The sequence below is a fragment of the Arvicanthis niloticus genome, chromosome 2, assembly GCF_011762505.2.
Source record: "Arvicanthis niloticus isolate mArvNil1 chromosome 2, mArvNil1.pat.X, whole genome shotgun sequence".
Taxonomy (NCBI): domain Eukaryota; kingdom Metazoa; phylum Chordata; class Mammalia; order Rodentia; family Muridae; genus Arvicanthis; species Arvicanthis niloticus.
Genome location: NC_047659.1, coordinates 147,928,934 through 147,949,844, shown reverse-complemented (window position 1 = coordinate 147,949,844; position 20,911 = coordinate 147,928,934). Strand labels below are relative to the sequence as shown.

The following is a 20,911-nucleotide window of genomic DNA, read 5'->3' as shown; positions in this document are numbered from 1 at the left end:
CAAATGACTGGCAGCCTTGACCCTGCCAGACCACTCGGCCCAGAGGATGGCCATCTGCACACTTGAACCTTGAACTAGCAGTTCTCCTGGCCACTTCTGAGAAATCTACAAAATAGATCAAAGGCTAAGTGGTCTTTAGGGTCTACTTGTCAAGATTGTTCTGAGTTTTAGTCTTCCAGTTTTGAATGAGAAGCAGAAACATGTTTTGTATCACTGTGATTGCACATCTCCTCTACACTGCTTGGAGGGTACATGTTGAAGGAAGTAGTGTCAAGATGGAAGGAGCCTGGATACCCGAGTCAACATCTATAAGAAAGTCACTCAGCCTGCAGTTGATTGTGGTACCAATGACAAGAAAATGATTATACTATTTTTTTAAAGTTTGTGTAGGAAGGCAAAAGACCCAAAATAGATAACACAAAAATGATGGAGAAGAACACAAGTATAGGCCTAACACCATCTGATTTCATGACTTACTATTAAAATTACAGTAATCAGGAGTCATATGGGGGAGATAAATTAACGATATCAAATACAAAGTCCAGGTTAGAGCTATACAAATATAGTAAACTCACCTTTGATAAGAGAACAAACACAATTCAATGGAGGAAAGATGGTCTTGTCAACAAAAGATGCTGGAACAGCTACACATCCACATGTAACCATAACAGAGACAGAGCTCTTCCAAGTTTGAGTTCCAGTACCCAAAACATTTGGCCTCTGCAGGCACTCAGGCATGTGCGCGCGCGCGCGCGCACACACACACACACACACACACACACACTCAGTCACTCACTTAAAGGTGAAATATATCTTTTTAGCACTGGCATCATTTCTCTGTAAAATATACTGTTAGAAGAATAAAAAGGTAAGACGCAGACTGAAAAACATTTCCAAAACACATATCTGATAACGGATTGTTTAAAATCCTTAAAACTCAACAATAAGAAAACAAACCGCACAAGTAGAAACGGGTAAACACATGACTCAGCAAAGAAAATATACAGATGGCAAATGAGCATATGAACATATTAGCATAATTTGTCATTAGGTAATTGCAGGTTTATAAAACAATGAGATACCAATACACACCTATTAGAATAGCCAAAATTTATAAAATTTATAATTCACCAAATGCTGGGGAAGATGCAGAGCAACAGCCGTCACCTTCATTGCTGGTGGTAATGAACAATAATAAAGCTACTTTGGAAAATAGTTTGTCAGTTTGTTACTGAACTAAACAAAGTCTTATAAGATGTGATGGCAAACAAGTGTAATTCCAGCACTTAGTGGGAGAGGAAGAAGGATCAGGAGTTCAAAGTCATACTTTGGCAGTGTAATGAGTTCAAGGCTAGTCAGGGCTATATAAGACTATTCAAGCATACATAAAACTGTTTTTAAAAAAATCACCATTTGAGTTCCTAGATATTTACCGCCATACACAAAATCAACACGTATAGGTAGTATAATAGCTTCATTTGTAATCATCAAACATCAGAAGCAACAAAAATATTAAATATATGGGAGATATATCTACATAACTGTTTTAATCAGGGATTTTTTGAAAAGTGAGCTACTGAGCTATGAAAAGACATGTAGCAACCTTACCCACTCAATTGCTGTTTTTAAAATTTGGTGTGTCTGTGGTGTTTGCATGCACAGGAATACACGAACATGTGTGTATGTACATGTGGAGGCCAGACATCAATGTCTAATGTCTTCCTTTATTTCTCTCTACCTTAGCTTTAGAGACAACTGTCTCTCACCAAACCTGGAGTTTAACCCAGAAAGCTTCAGGGATCCTCCTGTCTCTGCCTCCCCAGCTCTGAACCAAGCCCAACTGTGTAGCTGGGCTTAGCTGCTTTGTGGGTTCTTCTTTCCCCACCCTTTACTCCCTGCCCCTGCATCGTCTTGTATCACTACATAGGAGAGAGAGAAGGATAGAGGGGGAAGAGAGAGAGATCTATGAATCTAATTTCTTTCTTCTTGTTTCTTCTTAGAGCACGATGATTAACAAACTGCAAACAGCCCCCCAAATGACCAACAACCACCCACTTGCCTCTCAGGGCCCTAGCATTTATATACCCTCTGAAAGTTCCCAGAATTCCAAATGTCACACAATCACAGAAGCAGTCTGGGGCTGGCAAACAATGCCTCTGCTAGAGCACGAGGCAAATCACAGTCAGCTGCTGTGGTCAGTTCAAAGCAGCCCCACATCCCACACATGGGATTAAAATGAAAACATATTCTTATAATATTTCTGTGTTTCTTAAAGAAACCAAAATTTGATACTTCTCACTACACAACTTTCTCTATGAATACTAGGGAATTTAACCTGAGGTCCTCATGCTTATGTGGCAGGCACTTGACCAGCTGAGCTGTCTCTCCAGTTTCCAAATGCTTACTGGCAAATGAAAGAGACTCATATGAGAAAGCTATGACATATTGTGTGAGCCCAATGATATGAATTATGGAGAAGCAAAAAATTGTAGAAACTCTAAGAATCTCTCTAATTGCAAGAGAGGGGTAGATCATGAGAGACTATTAAGACAGTGAATGATGCTGTATGATACTGTAATAGTAGAAACATGTAATTAACATTTGCCAAAAACAGGAGGTTATGAATGTAGCTCAATGGTAGAGCAAGTGCTTACCTAACTTGAGCAAAGTCCCAGCACCACAGAAACACATGATATTCAGCCTCAAGAATGAACCTTAAGGTAAACTATAGGCTTTAGTTCATAGTAGCATATACTGATATCGGTTTTAACAATGTATATTAATGTAAACTATTAAGAACAAAAGAATCTGTGCAGAAGGGGGGAATCCATGAAACTATTTGTGGCTGAAATTATCATATATAGATATATCAATATCTATAACATAAAACTCCCCAATTTAAAATACATTGCATTTTTAATTGAAAATTTTCCAGACATCTAAAAACTGAAAAAACTCAGGAGTAGACCTATACAATGTGAAACAACAAAGTTTTGGTTTTTTGTTTTGTTTTTTTGTTTTTGTTTCCAGGCATGAAACCCAGTGATCCAGACGGAACTATAGATATACACAAAAGAATGGCAGGAACAAGAGCCTCAGGGGTAAATGTGAGAGACGGTTCTTTTCTTGATCTCATCACTAAGAATACCACGTCTTGCCTTATTTATCCTTGTTGTGGTTGTTTTTTTGTAATGGTCAAGTATTGCCTTAGCAATTACAATATTGGTTAAATAATTCAATAGGAGTTTCACAGCCAGAAACCCAGCTCTTGAGGTACCTTGTGTCTGTACACCAGACAATAGCTGTATGGGTTTTTCATGCTTGGAACTTGGTAATAGAGAAGCTGTTTCAGTGCTGACTACAGGAAACTCAATAGCTGATTGATATGCCTCATACTGTGCAAAGTTTCATCCATGTGGCAACCACCCTGTCCTCAGCCCCTTCCCTATCCCACCCTTCTAATGTGTTTTCTGAGTGCTTTTGCCTTAGGCTCAGTGTTCTGGCCTCTGGGTGCTTGCCCACATACATTCAATGCTATTTGGCTTTATCGGTGCCACCCTGGAGGTGGGTAGCAGAATCCTAAGAAGGAATCTTACTAGGAAAGGTTAATGTTGGGTAGATGGGATTGGAAAAATGACAAGATACAAAATCTGCCACAAGGCATCACCATTGTGCAGCTGAGCTGAAAGAAGCAGCCAAAATAAGTTGTCTGTCTGTCTGTCTGTCTGTTTTTTTTGAGACTAGGTTTCTCTGTGTAGCCTTGGCTGTCCTGGAACTCACTCTGTAGACCAGGCTGGCCTTAAACTCAGAGAACCACCTGCCTTTGCCTCCCAAGTGCTGGGATTAAAGGCATGTGCCGCCGCCACCACCTGACTAGAATAGGTCATCTTGAAGGGAAAAAGGAAGAGATTTTCTTCCTCATTTTAGACACTTTAGAATAGAATTAGCAGTCTTCAGACAGGTACCAAAATATCTCTCCTGTTTACTACACAGCTACCACAAGAATATGAAGATATAGAAATACATGTGTGGAATAGTCAGGACGGGAGCCGTAACACTATTTAAAAAAAAAAAAGAATTAGTTTTACATGGGCCTTGGGAAATGTTTGCAAGTATCAATTTTGTGTCACCTTGGCTGGGCCTATGTAAGGACCATATATGTTCATATCTGAAATGCTGCTAACATTGGGCCTTACGAAGGCCATATACAAAGACTCCTGGGTTGGGACACTTTTAGGAGGTGGGACCCAAGCTCTCACTGTCAGAAGCTCAGGATCGTCTGAACCAGTTCCTGTCAGTACTTCTCCTTGTCTCTTATGAACTATTAGAGGGAAACTCAAGGGGAAGTACCTTGTAAGTAAAAGCTGTTTGGAAAACTGCAGTAGATGTTAGTCCCAGTCTAGTTAAGAGGAGATGGCAGCAATAGATGACTCCGCACAGTGGACTATGGGTATCAACCAGGTCTTTATGTATAAATAGGAAAGTCTTGTGTGGTGGTTTTAAGCCCATACATATGAGCCTGTGACTGCTGTGGTCACATATATCTGGTGGCCACAAACAACAGGGTAGACTCCAATTGTTCATGGTAGCTAGCATAGATGGGAAGTGATGAGAAAGTAAAACAAATCTGGGACTGTTCTTTCAATGTCAGATGTGGTGAGTGACCTGAGGCCACTGACTGTGAAAGGCAGGGATGTCAGGCATAGGGAGAGATGCCCAGCTACAAGTTGGCTCCCTACAGGCAGCCTAGGGCTAGCATTTGTGTGATGAGTCACCATGTATATATTCCCTAAACTGTTCCAGTACCCACCTAGTTCTCTCCAATGACTCAAGGCTGGTACTAATGCTCCCTAAGCTCTGTCTTCCTCCACTCACTCAACACTGTGTGCTATTTGCCTACATTGGTAATCTGGACCCAGGAAACAATGGCATCAGCCTGTCCACTTCTTTAGCACCAGAAGGGTATCTAGATGGTGCACAGCTTTCCTGAAGCTGGAGAAAGGCACCTGTAATCTCTATTTCTAACCCAACTAACATGGGAACCATGGTATCCCCTTTACCTCTTGTCTCTTGGATACCTACTATGTCTGACTATTCTGTGAAGATCCAGTTGATTGGGTAGCACCCCCTCTTCTTCAAGAAATGGTCTCTAGAGTCAATTACCATGTGTCATCTAAAGCACCAAGCCTACAGTGAAAGGAGGCAATCTTGTCAACACAATCGGTCTTTATACTGCCCAGAGGAGTTTCCTGGACCTCAGTTTCCCCATCTTTAAATGGAACAACCTCACTGTCTATGTCACAAGTAGTTGAGAGGTGGCAGGAGCCTGTGCAGGTAAAAGGGCTCAGTTCAGACTGTCATTCTATATTACTGCATCCTACTCAGGACTGAAGGACTGCCTAAAGGGGATTGAGGATACCAAAGCAGTGTGGCTGAAGGCCTCACATGGAACTTTCCGGCACCTCTGCTTGGTATTTATTTCTCCTCACCATCTTTAGTTCTAAACATTATCATATTATCTTTTTCTGTTTAAACTTCTATAAAGAGCTATGGCAGAGCTAAAGATAAGAAAAAGATATTTGACAGGGTATGAAAGAAACAAGTAATAGTATGTCTGATTGGCAGAAAGTATTCCTGGAGCAGAGATGAGAGTTCAATGAGGGACAGTCACTTGCAGGTGCTGGGGATGTGGTGGCACTGTCCTGCTCAGTCTTTTTTCCTGGACTCCTGTAAGAAAGCAAAGCTACCTGTGCCCCACTCCACTGCCACCTCAAGGCCTCTCATCTTGGTGTTAATAGGTGCTCTGAAGTGACCCCATAGGGAATGAAACTACCACCTACTTCAACTTTGTGGGTTCTAGGTGTGTCCTTTGAGACCAGCACTGGCTTGTGAGGCTACAAGGTATAGCCAGCCTTTAGAATCTCAAACTAGCACAAATGAACACCTTGACTGACTGTCGAATCTGTTATAGGGATGGGTTATCTCGGAGTTCAGGAAACTGTTCATGTGTGGGGAGGGACAGCACATTCCCCAGTACTCACACTCAAATAACCATCCATTCTTCCTCCCCTCAGTACACTTGCTCTGTTTGGGACCATTCCATCGTTGGCAATCCAGATAGCAATATTACTAGGTAGGTGTTTCAAGGAGACACAGTGGTGATCCACTTTGGCAGCTCTGGTGTGGCCATGGGATCTTACTTGGTGTAGAAGCTGATGGAGATTGGTGACTTGTTGAGTCCAGGGAGGTCCAGACTTGGAGCAGCCAATGGGCTGCTGTAGCCACTGGGAATGTAAAATATCCAAGTGGAGCTCCAGAAGGTATCAGAGCTGAGATAAGTGCCTTGGGGAACGTGTGGAGTTCTCCATTCATTGCAGACATCACTCTCAGGGATAAGGAGAAGACCCCAAATGTAGGCTGGGAAAAGCCCCAAGGAACAGCACTAAAGGGCAACTAGGACGTGTGTGTGGAAAAAAAACAGGAAGAAAGAGTCAGGCTTCAGATAAATCAGCACTCTGGCTTGTCTGCATATTGCAGACACTGAGAGAAAAGCAACTGAAGAAGGGACTACAGAAGCATCCAGGAGGGATGGTGTGAAGCTCTGCTCTATCGAGTCAGCAGCCTAAGACTGGCCAAGACACTCACAATCGTGACTAAGGAGTCCTGTGGGTTCTACTATTTTTAACAACTTATTCTGAAGCTTATTGTTTTGATCCTATATGACATTTTGGAGTTTTCCATACCCTGCTCTTCTAACTCCAGAATACTGGGAGGAACTCGGAGCCCCCCAATCTTTAGTGCAAAGGATACAAGAACAAGGTCCACAGTCCTAGGCATAGCAAATGAAACAACATAGACATTGTAACCCCTGGGAAATACACCTCATTTTCATTATAAGGCTCACAATCAGCTAATATTTAGGAACCCCTTCATGCATCAGCTCCCAATAAGCCACTTATAACTAGTTAATGGTCAAGTCCTTCCTAAACCCGAGGCTTCATTCAGTCATGGAGGTACTGATCCCATGCTGTGAACAATCCTCTCTTTACATGGAGTGGTCTCTTGCTGGGCACAGAGTCCAGTTGAGGGGGGCTGGAAGTGTGCAGATGTTCATATATACCTGTTTTTCACTCTCAAAATTCATCTAATGACAGCTTTTAAGGTATGGGGAGGTAAAAGAGAAGACAATAATGCATTCAGAGGTCAAAAACACTTATGTTTTCTTAAGTGGGAGACAAATGGCCCAGGAAACACAAAAATGCAGAGTTCTAGTCAGAATATCGGAAGCTCAGAACCAACACAATCTAGCCTTTAAATCCTCCACCACCCCATCCCAAGAACAGGTAGCACTAGGTTCTGCTGGAGATGTTCAAGTATTTAAACTAAGATGATGTTGGCAAATGTTTTTAGAAGCTGCAGACCCCCAGGTCCCAACCATAATTGGAGAATGATCTTCCCCCATAGAGAAACTAGAACTTTATTCTCTTGAAAGAGTAAGAGAGTGTTTACAAGCTATGAGGAATGGCTTCACTATGGAAGGAAGGAATTCACCAAAATTAATTCTAGAATACATCTGCTGTGACTTCAAGGCACCTTCATTCCCAGCACCCAGCAGACTAGTGGACTGTCCAGTCCCTCAAAGCAAGAGACAGCATCTTCACAGTGTTGAGCATCTCATGCCCACTGCCAACTGTAGGACTATGCATCTTTTTAACACACCAGAAATAGCCATGGTCCCACTTTCCTAAGTCTGAAAGAACTGCTTGCTCTGTAGAGCCATGTCCAGGCCCGTTTATCCCAGTAGAATTAATACTCAGGAGCCAAGGATATTGTGGTGTCCAAAAGCTGAGCACTCTAATCTGAAAGAAACTAAGGACTGGGGGGCTCCAAGTTCCTCCCGGTATTCTGGAACTAGAAGAGCAGGTATGGAACACTCCAAAAGGTCATATATGATCAAAACAATCTCTAAACTTTTGAACCTCTTTAAAAAAAAAAAAAAAACAAGGGTTCTCTTCCCCAGGATTGCCCTTTCCAAGAACCCCCTACATGACCACCAGCTAGATCCCAAACATGGCTTCCATTAGAAGTGTTGGCAACCATCCATCTTAGGGAAGACCAAAGGAAGATTTGATCATACTGTCATGGCTGCCAACTGCTCAGTTCCTGGCCATCCTTGAGCCGAGGCCACTGCTGTAAATGTGCTTCAGACAGACCAGGACTCCATTTAGAGTCTATCTGAGACTAGGTACCGTTCTTTCCTCAGTTGCCTATAAGTTTCCTACTTCTAAAATCCTCTGTGACCCACCCCACAGACCCACTACAGCTGTAACAGTGACCTCTGGAGTCTTTCTCCTACCTACATAGTATTCTTAGTTCTGTGTACTACTTGAAAGCCATGCAAAGACCAGAAGCAGACAGATGTGTCATCAGATCTTAACAAAGCTCACTGAGGATGAGCTCCTGTCCTTCACAAACTGCTTTCACACACTTTGGTGACTTGTGGCATTGCCATCTTTTGGAATTATTTGGAAGCCCTTTAAGTAAGCCCTTTGTGTTTCCTGGGCCGTTTATTCATGCTGTGTATGATTATGAAGGGGCTCTAAGTTGGAGACTGGGATGGGCAGTTCCTCTGACATGAAATATGTCAAGGGTATATGACAGGCTAGACCCTTCAAAATCAAAAGGAAGAAGAGAGTGGGCAGTGATGAACTAGGGATAATAAAGCAAACACAATGCTGCTGCTCTCACATGAGAGCAGATTTGGGCCTTTCCACCACGGCATCTCATTCTTCCACAGTCCTAGTCTCAGTTACTTACCTCTGTAGGCAGCCATGTTGGGGCCCTGGAAACACCCTCTCCTCTTTTACTCCATCAAGGCCCATCACATGCCCAGTTCTCAGGACCTAGGATGAGCTCACTTTGCAGCAGAGACACTCTGCTTGCCCATACGCTGGCCCATCTCATAGCAACTATGCCAATGTTAAGAGTTGCAACTGTAGACCACTAACTACTATCTGTGGTGCATTGTTAAAGGAAATCTCCAGGGAAATCTTCCTCACAGTTATGCAAATTCTACATGGCTCACTCATGTATGACCCTAGCACCTATGGTTTTGCCTGAGTGGAACAGAAACTGGAAACAAAGCCCAGAATATTTTAAGAATTTCTCAGAGAACATGGCTTCTGTCTATATATAAGAACTCCATATCTGCTTCCAGGCAACATTCCTAGAGAAGTCAAGGTGAATGTGATTTGCTGTAAATGAAAATCTGAACTTGGGAAAACTAGAAAACCACCTGTCATGAAAGTGTAACAGTAGGAAGGTACCTCTGAAAGGCAAAAAAAAAAAAAAAAAAAAAAGAGTTAAAACAAATAAAAGGAATCCATTGCCTCACATATGGGAAGTCCAAGAGTAGACCACCTTTAGGCATAGCCAGATCTAATAGGTGTGAAGTCATCAGAGAGTTCTCTCTTCCTCACCCTTCTAATTCAGTTCTCAGCTCTGCCTTCTAACAGAATATCTGAGCTCTCATTCATTCATAGCTAAGATGTCATGGAAGCACAGGTATACTGCACACCTCTAATCTAGCAACCCAAGCAGGACAACTCTTTCTTCCTGACTCTGAGAGAAAACTCCAGGGGCAGGGCATGATGTAGATATGGCTGGCTCATGGGACAAGGTGGGGTGTGGTGAATTAAACTTTGAAGAACCACACTTGGGGGAAAGCAGGTCCAACAGAAGTGGTAGCTGAGCCACACTGGTACCAGAGAAAGACTTAAATAGAAGGGCCCTCTTACCATGACCACCCTCACAGCACTCCCAGAAGCATAAGGATCAGAGTAGCAGCCTCCTCACAGACCATAGCACCTATGCACAGTGAGACTTTTATTAGAAATCACCCTCCAAACACACCACGAGGTACTGTGGGTCCAACGTGTTTCCTGAGGAAAGAGGGTCACAGTATTGGGGTATCGAGATCCTGGGCAGCTTGGCCAGCAAGTCCATTGCCTAGAACTGACCATGGCCAGCACTCCCTCACAGCAACATGAATCATCCATAAGAACCTCCACAAATGCAACACAAGAAACACCAGAGCACACACATCTGCACTACACTTAAATAATAATAAATACAGAATTCCATTTGCTGTTATTGGCCTGACAAAAGGAACCCAAAGGAATAAAGAAAACCAAACACCTTTCTCTCTGGTGGACTAATGGGGAGAAAAACCCAAATTATCAAAATTCCTCAATTACAAAATACTTTTTTAAAAAATTCCATTATTAAAAGAATAAATAACAAAATATATAAAAAATAACTCGGTTGCATCAAAATTATAACTAGAAGTTATATCAAGATTCTTTGTGGCCTATCTTATAGTCAAATAAATGCTTTTGTTTCGATTTAACTTACTTAACTCTTATGGTGCCCTAGTGTGTAGTCTAGTTGAAATAGTATAAAATAAATAAATAAAAATAATAAATAGCAAACATTAACATAGGAGGGTAAGAATATAAATACTTATATCATGACAAAATTAAATAATTTACAGAATAAACTAACTACTTTCAGTGTCTTCCAGGAAGTGCAATTTCTCTACTTTTAAATACTAATTTGGAATTGCAGTCACAATTGACTTGGACTCTATTTACACAGTAAGAACGTTGTGTTTTTAACACATTAAATTAAAATTTATCCTTTTCACATCTTAAATGAACCTATAAAGAAGTGAAATCTTGGTGGTCTCCCTGTAACAATTTACCTCTGGTCTCACTGTCCCCACCGCATTCACCTTGCATACAAGGAACAAAGCTACACAGGAAAACACACAATGATGGGTCCAGCACCTGGGTGGAGGTACAGAAACCAGAGGTTTGGCCCAGTGGTTTTGGACTTAGAGCCCAGGCCAGTTAAAGACTGGAGCTAGAAGAAAGCAGGTCTGCACAGCCTAAAGGCATCCGTTGCCCAAGTAAGTGGCTGATTTTCAGGGCCTCCAACTGAAAAAAAAAAAAAAAAACAAAAAAACCTTCAGCTGACTTTCTATGATGCTCATCAGCTGTGTAGCCTGCCATCTGGGAAGCCTGTTCCTAGATTCACCTCTGAAACAGAGTATTGTGCACCTTTAAAACAAAGTTGAATTAAATGAAAACACAAAACATACTTGCCACGTGGGCTTCAGTGAGCATAGCCAGAAACCTAGGCATGCCCTCCTGCTGAGACTAACGCCCTTCAAGTTCATGGCTGCCCTCCCAACCTTGACAAACAATGGAATACTGTGGCTGCAAACTCCAAAACTTCCCTGAGAACCTTGTCCATGAGCTTCCACTGGAGACTTTGAGCTGCTCTTCAGACTTCTTTTAAAAAACAAAAACAAAAATAAATCACTTGGTAATACTTCAGTGTCCCCAGGCACTCACACAGAGAGGTCTTCATGCCTGGGCCTAATGGGGACATCATAGGAGACACTGATTTCCTGGCTCCCCTTTGGGTAAGCTGCCCAAGGTTGCACCCAGGCTTCCCATTAGAAGTGGCTATAAGTCAGGGTCCCCACTGTGAGGAGCAGAGCAGACGCCTGTGCAGTGCAGCCTAGACCTGAATGCCCCTCACAGCTTGCTTGATCGTTTCCAGAAGGCCTTTGTTCTCCGGATTCTGGTAGCAGTCCTGATTGGAGTACATGTCAGTGAGGGTGTTCACATAGGCGTCAAAATTCTGTTCACATATTGGCTCCTAGAGAATAGAACCAGGTTAGCAGGCCCTACTACAGTGGACCCCATAAAGTAGAAACTAGTGGGAAAGCCTTAACCCTGGGCCAACAGGACAGCAATGGCAGTCACCCCTGCCAAAACTAAAAGTCGTAGCAACAAGACTCACTGAAACTCTATTATACCACAGTTCATGAACTACTCAGGACTAGATCCAACAGCTACCTCCACAGACCACTGAGAACACTACCAAGGGTATAGAACCCTTCTCACAGGGTCCTTCCCTAAGGACTCATAAACAAAGCAGTGAGGTCCACCCACTGTTCCAACCCCAGAACCGTCCCTAGGGCAGCTGCTAGCTCAGCTGTAATACCCAGAGGTGATTTGCTGCCTACCATGTGTGGAAGGCGAATATTGGCAAGACTTTGGATGAGGGCCTGGCTAAGCCCAGACAATTCCAGAAACAGGGCCTCATTCTGCTCCTCAATAAGCTTGTTTTCTTCCTCGATGTTCTTCAGGTTCTTCTCCATGGAAGAGATCTGTGACAGAGACATAGAAAATGCTGCCTTCCCTTGGCCCTGGCTTGGTATGAAAGCACTGGCCATACCCCACCGTGTTCTAGGAAAAGACAAAGTTAGTGGGAAGGAGACTTGGTTCTGCTCCCCCATAGGGTACCCCATCCAGAGAAAGAGACGGTAGAGCCCTGGTCCCTGATTGGAGAGCCTCTGCACAAAGGAAGTAGGAGCTGGTGTACCAAATACTTAAGGTTACATGTGGCTGTCTCTGCCTTGTCCTTCCTAGGGGTGGAGTGAAATTACAGACTCCAAGGCACCCTGGGCTCAATCTCTGCCCACTCTAGTTGTACTCTTATTTTGTGAGGCTTCATGTTCCTTTTGTAGGATGGTGTAGAAAGAGAATAACTGCATGCAGCTTGTGGGTATTAGGTTGTCTCTTCCTGAGTCTTTCCCTCCCCACAAAAGACCAGCAAGCTGGCTGCCTAGACTCCAGACACATCTGCAGACCAAATACAGACAAATTTCTCCATCTTCTACATCCCGAAAATGAACCAACATAGGAGTATGCTGTTTCTGGGGTTTCTGGTGTTAAGGGACCATCCACAGCTTAACTGTGTATTTCCAAGACTACACTCACGGGACGACAATGTGTGACATGACACAAGGACAGTGAGCTCCTGCTGGAAGCTGCAGGTGAGGCTGAGTGCTCTGCTCTACCAGTGGTGACTAAAGGGGTTCTAGAGACCTGCATTCCTTTTCCTCCAGCCTTTCCACAGCTAGCATGGAAGGCCCCCAGAGTGATGGCTAGGACTGGTAAAGGAAAGCAATCAGTCTTTTACAGATTAGGCTTTGTTTTGTGCTTTAAAGATAGCGTCATCTCTCTGTATTGCCCAGACTACTCTCTCTTAAACCTATGAGCTCGCACACTTCTCCTGCCTCAGCCTCCTGAATACCTCAGTACCATCACACTAAGCTTTTTAAAAATTGCATTTTGAGGTGAGAGGGACAGCTATGTAGTTAATACTATTAATCCTTCAGGAGACCCAAGTCTGAATCCCAGCACCTATATCAGGTGACTCACTAATGCCTGTAACTGGCTCCAGCGGTATCTGACATCTCTGGCCTCCATAGGCGCAAATGCGTGTGTGTGTGTGTGTGTGTGTGTGTGTGTGTGTGTGTGTGTGTGTGTGAGAGAGAGAGAGAGAGAGAGAGAGAGAGAGAGAGAGAGAGAGAGAGAAAGAGAAGAAATAAGTAAGTAAATAAATAAGTCCAAAGAGCCAGAGAGATGACTCAGATGACTCAGAAGTTAAAAGCGTGTACTGTTCTTAGAATCCAGATTCAGTTCCCAGCACCCACATCAGGCAGTTTACAATCTCTTGTAATGTCAGCTCCAGGGGATTCAAAGCTCTCCTCTAGATTTCATGAGCAATGCAAAAATGCACACACACATACTCACACTCACATACACACACACACACATGTATGTAATTTTAAAACAAAAATGGAATCTTTAACAAAAATAAATGTCTTAAAAATATGATATTTGACAAACAGAGAAATAAGAGGTGCTACCACAAGGATGAAGGCTCTGGGAACTCTGAGAGATGACCTATACTATACAATGTCTCATTCAGAGACATATATAGAGAACAGTGATGGTTCCAGCTAAAAAAAAACTCTATTCCTTCTGTTGTCATTTCCAGTGGTCCTGGAAGACAACACATCAACATGTATAGGACTCATGTTACAAGCTCTTTCTGACTCCAAGACTGGTGCTACATGTACACGGGCTCTTGAAATGCATTATCCCACAAAGAAACTAGATTACAAGACATGTGGAACGAATCTTGTTATGACTGCTGCCTCCAGGAAGGGGCTGTTTTCCTATTTGACTTCTTTACCCTTGATTGATTCTGTGAACATTTCCTATCCTTTTTGTCTCTCCAACCATTAGAGGACACTCACATAACACCAGCTCTTCTCTAGACACACTGAGCAGTTAGAAGGTAGAGCAGTAGCCCTGTTGCCAAGCAACAGCCCTGCTTACCAGCACTCAACACTGAAGGCTTTCCTCCAAGAGCAAGTCTTGAACAAGGTAGTGGAAAGGCTCTGATCTAACCCACATTCTATTGAGAAAAGCAAAATCTTTAGGAGGGGATGGGCAAGCCCTGCTACTGGTGTGTAGCTGTGCTAGTCCAGGTAGGAATAGAGCAGATGAGCTTCCAGTGCTAATGAGACTGGAAACATGAAGTAAACAACCAGTACTAGCAGAACCAGGACACCAGCAGACAGACTGGTCTTGCCAATGGAGCAATCTGAGAGGATGATTAACACTAGCCAGACCAGGGACAGAGAAGACTCCCAGGCAATGCAGTGAGTGGGCAGCTAACCAGAGCACTGGGTGCTATGTGATGGGTGCTTTGCTTCCATTAGTTCAGTATCAGTGATATTGATGGAAGCAACAATCTACAGGCTGGCTCTGGGTGGCAGGAAAGAGCCAAGTAGAGTGGTGGCACCCACCTGAGACTGCAGCTGCACCATGGCAGCCTCCATTTCCGAATTTGACTCATTCAAGTCTCGTATCTCCTGATTTAGCTGCTTGATCTCCTCATCATTCTCCAGTACTGCCAGGAAATAAAAAAGGAAGAAGGTAAGAAAGGAAGGAAAGAAGGGTGGGAAGGAGGAAGGGAGGGAGAGGGAGAGGGAGATGGAGAGAGGGAAAGGGAGGGGGAGGGGAGGGGAGAGGGAGAGGAGGGAGAGGGGAGGGGAGGGAGAGGGGAGGGGAGGGGGAGGGAGGGAGAGGGAGGAGAGAGGAGGGAGAGGGAGGAGGGAGAGGGAGAAACCAACTGTGGTTCTGTCCAACTGCTTTGAAGACAGAAAGGGAGACCTTCATTTAGATGTGAGCATCTTGTCAAGCCCTGAGCTACTCTCTTGGGGATGGATATTGGGAAATCTTGGAAACTGAAAACAGTATTATTTTCCTTCTGCCTTAACCTTGGCAGGAAGTACAGGTCTCTTCCGAGATATTAAGTGTTACAACCAAAGGGAGATGTGATCCAAGAGAATCTCCCTTCCTGGATACAAGTGGTCACACTGTCCACAAACCCATGGGCATAGCTTTTGGTGCTCTCACATCAGGCGCAGATCCACATAGTCATCAAACTCGGTCAGAACCAGGGGTCTCATTGAGAACTTCAGGGCTAATGTTAGTAGGACAGTAGCTCAAGGCAAGAACCACCATTCTCAAGGGAGCTCAGCTTCCCCATCCCCTTCCCACAGCACAGAGAGGACAGTAAGAGGGACATCCCAGAAGGGCATCCTCACCATCGCTTGTCTTGAACTTTGGGCTGAGAATCTCATCCCCTGAGAGTTTTCCTTTCTTTCCAGCAAAGGTTGCTCTGGGACAGCCAGACAAACTAGAAGCAGAAGTTACACATCACTGACCAGTTCAGGACATAGTGCACAGGCAGGTACAGGGTCTCACATCAGGACTACACCATTCTGTTCCATCTCACCCAGATGACCCTGCATGCTTCCCTATGGTGACATTGCTTCGCCTCAGCTTCCCTGCCTGATGAGCAAGGCTACAGTCCATGAGAGGGGCCCAGGCAGGTGCCCCTCAGTGCCTTCCCTATTAGGCATAATCATGGCTGCCCACAGATCCTAAAGAACCAGAGCATTGATGCCTCCAGGTGTTATTCCTCTGGGCAGTGGTTGAGGCCTGCATGCCCCATCTGTTGGCACTCTGAAGCACTGAACTCTGAGAAGAGTCCTCAGAGGTAACCCCACCTGAGAGATCCTTCAGGATATGGATGTACCAGCATTAACAGGTGATTCCTTGAATATAGCTATTCAAGCAGAAAAACATAAAAGCATGTGGATTATCACACACTACTTCATGTTTGTGCAATTTCATCCACATCATAAATCAAGGTGGTAAGTGAAATGTACTATGAAAGCACAGAGATCAACTACCCTGCCCACTTGGCTTAGGATCCATCAGTCTCTTCTCTGGTCTTCTTGGCATTTCCTTTATGGTCTGTATTCTGTGGTGATCCCAGCTGCCCAAATGAGATCCCATTTTCCTGTGCTCCTAACTAGGCCCCTCACTCTCTAAGGCAACTGGCTAGATACAAAGTTCTGTCTTCTTTCCTTTTTCACCCCGTTTAGTAGGTATGCCAGGCCCTCCCCAGCTCCAGCTATATGAAAACTTGTCCTCCATACATCTCTGGGCAAGCTTCTGGCTTAGAGTACAGTTTGCTTATGGCTCTGCTATTTCCCCCAATCCCTGATCACTATTTACCAGATTCAGTAACTCTCACCTGTGTAAACTATATGTCCCTACCCACCCTGCCCTACACACATTCAAAATGGCAACAACAGGTTGTTCTTTTGTTCTCTGTTCTGCCTCTACTCCTTGATGCTAGGCGGACTCTCTGTAAATATTTTTGTTGAATGGATGTATTAACTCTGTAGGTAGAAGAAGAAATAAGGGCAAGAAGGAAGAAGAAAGGGAAAGGAGGAAAGAAGGGAATAGGAATTGATTTTCACTCCAAACAAAAGTTACTGGACAAGATCAATTGTTTCTTAGAACAAAATGGGAAAGGGATCTGGTGAAACAAAGCCAACTCAGCCCTGTGGCAGGTGCTGTGGGCAGGTGATGGAACAAGCACTACCTAGACGAGAAGAGGTCTAGTTACCAGGTCCCTTGCAAAGCCAGCAAGAGCCTCTGCCCACATTTCAAAACATGGGCCCAATGTAAGAGGTAGGGAACAAGGTATAGGAAACAAACTTTTCCTGAGAAGTCAAATATGAATAGAGACAGGAGTCTGTTCAAGCATGGCCTCCATACTTAACATAACACTACTCATGGGGACAATAAACACCAGGGTATGGAGGACACTTATGGAAACAAACACATGCTGAAAACAAAGCAAAAACCATCTGGTACCATCAGTTTCCATGATTTCTCTTATTTAGCTATCTACTGGGGTCTTGCTTTCCCTTGCAGAACTGCTATTCCCACTAAGTACTGGCATGCTCTCACCAACAGGAGTAATGTTCCAGACCAAAGGTCCCTGATTGTTGTTGACATGTGGGTCAGGTACCTTCGGTGGGTGAGGAAACTGCCGTTGGCATGGCCAGAGCCGTCGCAACCTGGGGTGGGGCAAGTAGGGCCCTCATTCTTCAGCGACTTCCACGAGAAAGATGAACCATTGAGAGCTCCCTCTTTCTGCCTTCGAGCAGCCAGTGGGCAGCCAGAAGCACTCCTGTGAGAGGCATATTTGCCGCTGATGTGGCCGAGCCCCACACAGCCTGGAACTGGGCACCTAGACACAGAAAGACTGAGGTGACCACAGGGGCCCTCGGTAAGAGGATCAGGGAACCCTACAAAGCCAGGCTGTAGATACCCAGCATCATGTACTTTATACTGTTGAGTGAGGCAAGAAGCCAGCCGAATCCCAGCACTGGCTTTGCAGATGGGGATGCTGTCCCTCTCCCTCTTTACCCTTGGCTCTTGCAGAGCAAGGCCTGTAAATCAGGAGAGCGATGGGGGCACCCTAAGCCAGGCAGATCAATAGGCCCATTAACCTACAGCTTCAGAGCTGGGACCTATCATGTCATGGTGCCCATGGGTATTTGGAGAACATAGTACTCAAAGGAAAGTCTTGGCTTTGACTACCCATAATCACCCTGCTGGAGGCTGGCCAGGAGCCACTCCTTTGTTCTAGGTACTTGATGACAGAGATAGAAGCATTATGGTGACAATATAGATGCAGATGACAAATGTTCTAGGCATGGTATAGGAAGGATTGGCTAGAACCAATGAGATAAGGAGAGCAGGGCCTCCAGGAACCCACCTATGCCCCAGAACAAGATCATCAATCTAAAAACTTCCAGCTCTTTCTAACAAATGCAACTCAATCATGTCATATGTTCACTATATGCTAAGAACCAGATACGTAGGATCCAGGAACACTGCTGCTATATTTTACAGCGTTCTCTGCGGATGCAGAGAAGGCAGGACAGGACATCTTCAGGAAGACAGAGGGCCAGAATCAGTCTCCTACTGCCAGGTAGTCTCTTGCTGTATCCTGCTCCTGGGTCATAGGGCATAATTCTCGGCTGCAGAGTAGCAAGGTGGCAGCAGCAAGTTAGTACCCCATCTCAACTCCAGGAAACCCTTAGAAATAGTCTCTTAGTCACCTTTGCCAAGGCCTTGTTTCTTCTTCTATCTGAAAAGCCCCCCCCCCCCACTTTCCTTCTTTCCTCCCCTTCTTGCTCCTGCAGCCTACATAGCCCTCAGACAACATAGACTGTTTGCAAGGCCAACACAAGGTGATCTCAACCTGAAGCCCATAACAAGGACACACCAAGAACACCCCACAGAGGCTTTGGATAGCTCACATTCAATGTCTAGCTCCTCAAATCTGGATGCCCACCACCGTGAGGTATGGAATACATAAGCCAAAGATAGCCAACCTGAGTGTTGAGATGATACCCCTTACTTTGTGCCCAATATCACAAACTCAAAAGACCAGCTGATATAGACTCTTTAGTCACTGAAGACAGTTGAATTCTTCTAACCACTTGAAGAGCTTCTAATCTCCTTGCCAAAAAAGAGTTTCTATTATTCACTGGAATCTCACCAAAAAAGTAGTATTCAGGAGTAATTACTTTCTCTTAACAATGGCATCAAATCTTCAAAATCATGCTTGACATTATGTTGAGATGTGAATACGGCATGAACCAACAGGCTTCCATGATCCTTGGGTGAGCTTATCTTTTCCAGAATGAACAGTGAGGCACAGAAGCCATGTGTGTAATGATATGAGACATGGGTCCAGGACCGTAGGGAACAGAGAAGTAGCTGTCAGATCCAGAATGGCTTGGACAAGATGGACCTCCAGGAGTGGTCAATAGAGCAGGGAAAGCATTAACACCTGACCTCTACACTGGAAGCTCTGTTGACTTCTATGACCTCAAAGTGTTGACATGACTTAGTTTCAAACAGTGTTTATATGAAGCATTAAGAATGAGAATTCTAGCACAACCCTTGCAAAACTACAACTTGCGCCTACTAACAAAACCCCACCCTTTCCATAGGACTTGGTATATCCATTAAAGTCTCTGCTTTGGTCTGTATTTGTTTAAAGATGGTGGTCAATGATAAATACTATATGAGCAAGGGGAAGCTCTATGAAATGGAAATACTTACAGGCACCCCATTCGTACTATAAAGACATTAGTAAATTCGTCATGCAAGTTCTGCATGACATCTAAAAATCGCAGTCTCCTCCTGGCTGCAGAAGCTTTGCTTTTTAAACAGCAAACTTGATAACGCTTTAGAAAAAGGAAAACTATTTCCCCAGCTAATTTGAAAAAATACCAATTTTGACCTTATTCACTTGAAAATGCAGCATAATTCGCCAACAATATACAGCCCACAGGGTCCTTGCTGATGTGCTTGGTAAAGACTTCGCATCTATATGACCGCAAGCAAATTTCTGGAAAATTTTTTTCTTTTTTTTTTTCACACCAAGATTTAACCAGCATATATATATATATATATATATTTGCATTACATTACAGGTTTTGTTGTAAAAATTAAATGAATTTTATTAGATTAAATAGTTGCTGGTGGCAACTCCTTCCGAATGATGTGATGCTGGTTAGGCCTTTATTCTGTGGTCAGCTCAATTCTGACTACAGCTGGAACAAGCTGGGAGAAGTGTAATCCCAGGCCAAGTTGCTTTTCTGCTAAGTGAGAGAGTGGGTGTTGTTGACCCAGTAAACAACACAGTCAGGGGAAACCTCCTTCTTTGTTTTGTTTTTTTGTTTTGTTTTTTGAAACAGGGTTTCTCTGTGTATCTCTGACTGTCCTGGAACTCACTCCGTAGACCAGGCTGCCCTGGAACTCAGAAATCCACCTGCCTCTGCCTCCCAAGTGTGGGGATTAAAGGCGTGCGCCACCACTGCCCCGCAGAAGGCCTGCTTCTTAAAAGCCCACTGGGCCCAGCCCCAACAAGCAGCCTAAATTCTGATCAATCTCCAAAACAGAGACACCTGTTCTGTTCACCTGTTGGGCAACCCTCTGTCCATTTTACTAAGGGTCAGCTCTGAGTTCCCATGTCCTGGGTAAATTGGTCAGTGGGTCGTTCCTATTTGAGCCTGTGACAGGGCATGTCCTCATCTGCAAACGAGTGAGTGCTGCAGAAAACTAGCTTTCTATGGGGAAAAATAATCTTACAATAACACAAGTACCTATTGACTTCATCACATATGGTGAAGGTTTGCCCGTAAGCCCCTAGAAGACGTATCACCCACCCTACCCCCACCTTGCCCAGGAGAATGGAAATAGTCAACTGTATTTTTTTTTTCAAGAGAAAAACCTGTTTATTTCATTCTAAGGTTATGGAATTGCTAACTTGTTATAAATATTTACACGCTTTCAACAGATTGGTTAATCTGTCTTGGGTTTACGCTGCCTTGGCAAGAGATACTTTCCTTAATTATTTCTATGGTCGCTCCTCATTTCCCACATTTTTAATAGTTATTAAGCATGTTCTCTTTTCCTCATTCTGAGATATACTTGCCCCTTTGCAGATAAATACCCCTTACTAGGCATGGCGGCACACACTTGTGACTCTAGCACTGCAGACATTGAATCAGAAGATTCATGAATTTTAGGCC

At 44.0% G+C, this 20,911-nt stretch overlaps 1 protein-coding gene across 4 annotated transcripts in view; it reads right to left on the bottom strand.

Moving 5' to 3' along the window:
• Window positions 1–905: 905 nt before the first annotated feature.
• Window positions 906–20,911, bottom strand: part of Myt1 (myelin transcription factor 1) — a 71,027-nt gene continuing 51,021 nt past the window's right edge. For all 4 annotated transcript variants that reach the window (XM_076930470.1, XM_034494555.2, XM_076930469.1 and 1 more), the window contains 5 exons: window positions 17,326–17,547; window positions 15,542–15,633; window positions 14,738–14,841; window positions 12,098–12,241; window positions 906–11,727 (listed from right to left, as the gene is read on the bottom strand). In XM_076930470.1, coding sequence (XP_076786585.1) covers window positions 11,587–11,727; window positions 12,098–12,241; window positions 14,738–14,841; window positions 15,542–15,633; window positions 17,326–17,547 — 703 coding nt within the window. In that variant the 3' untranslated portion in view covers window positions 906–11,586. The remainder of the gene's footprint in view (window positions 11,728–12,097; window positions 12,242–14,737; window positions 14,842–15,541; window positions 15,634–17,325; window positions 17,548–20,911) is intronic.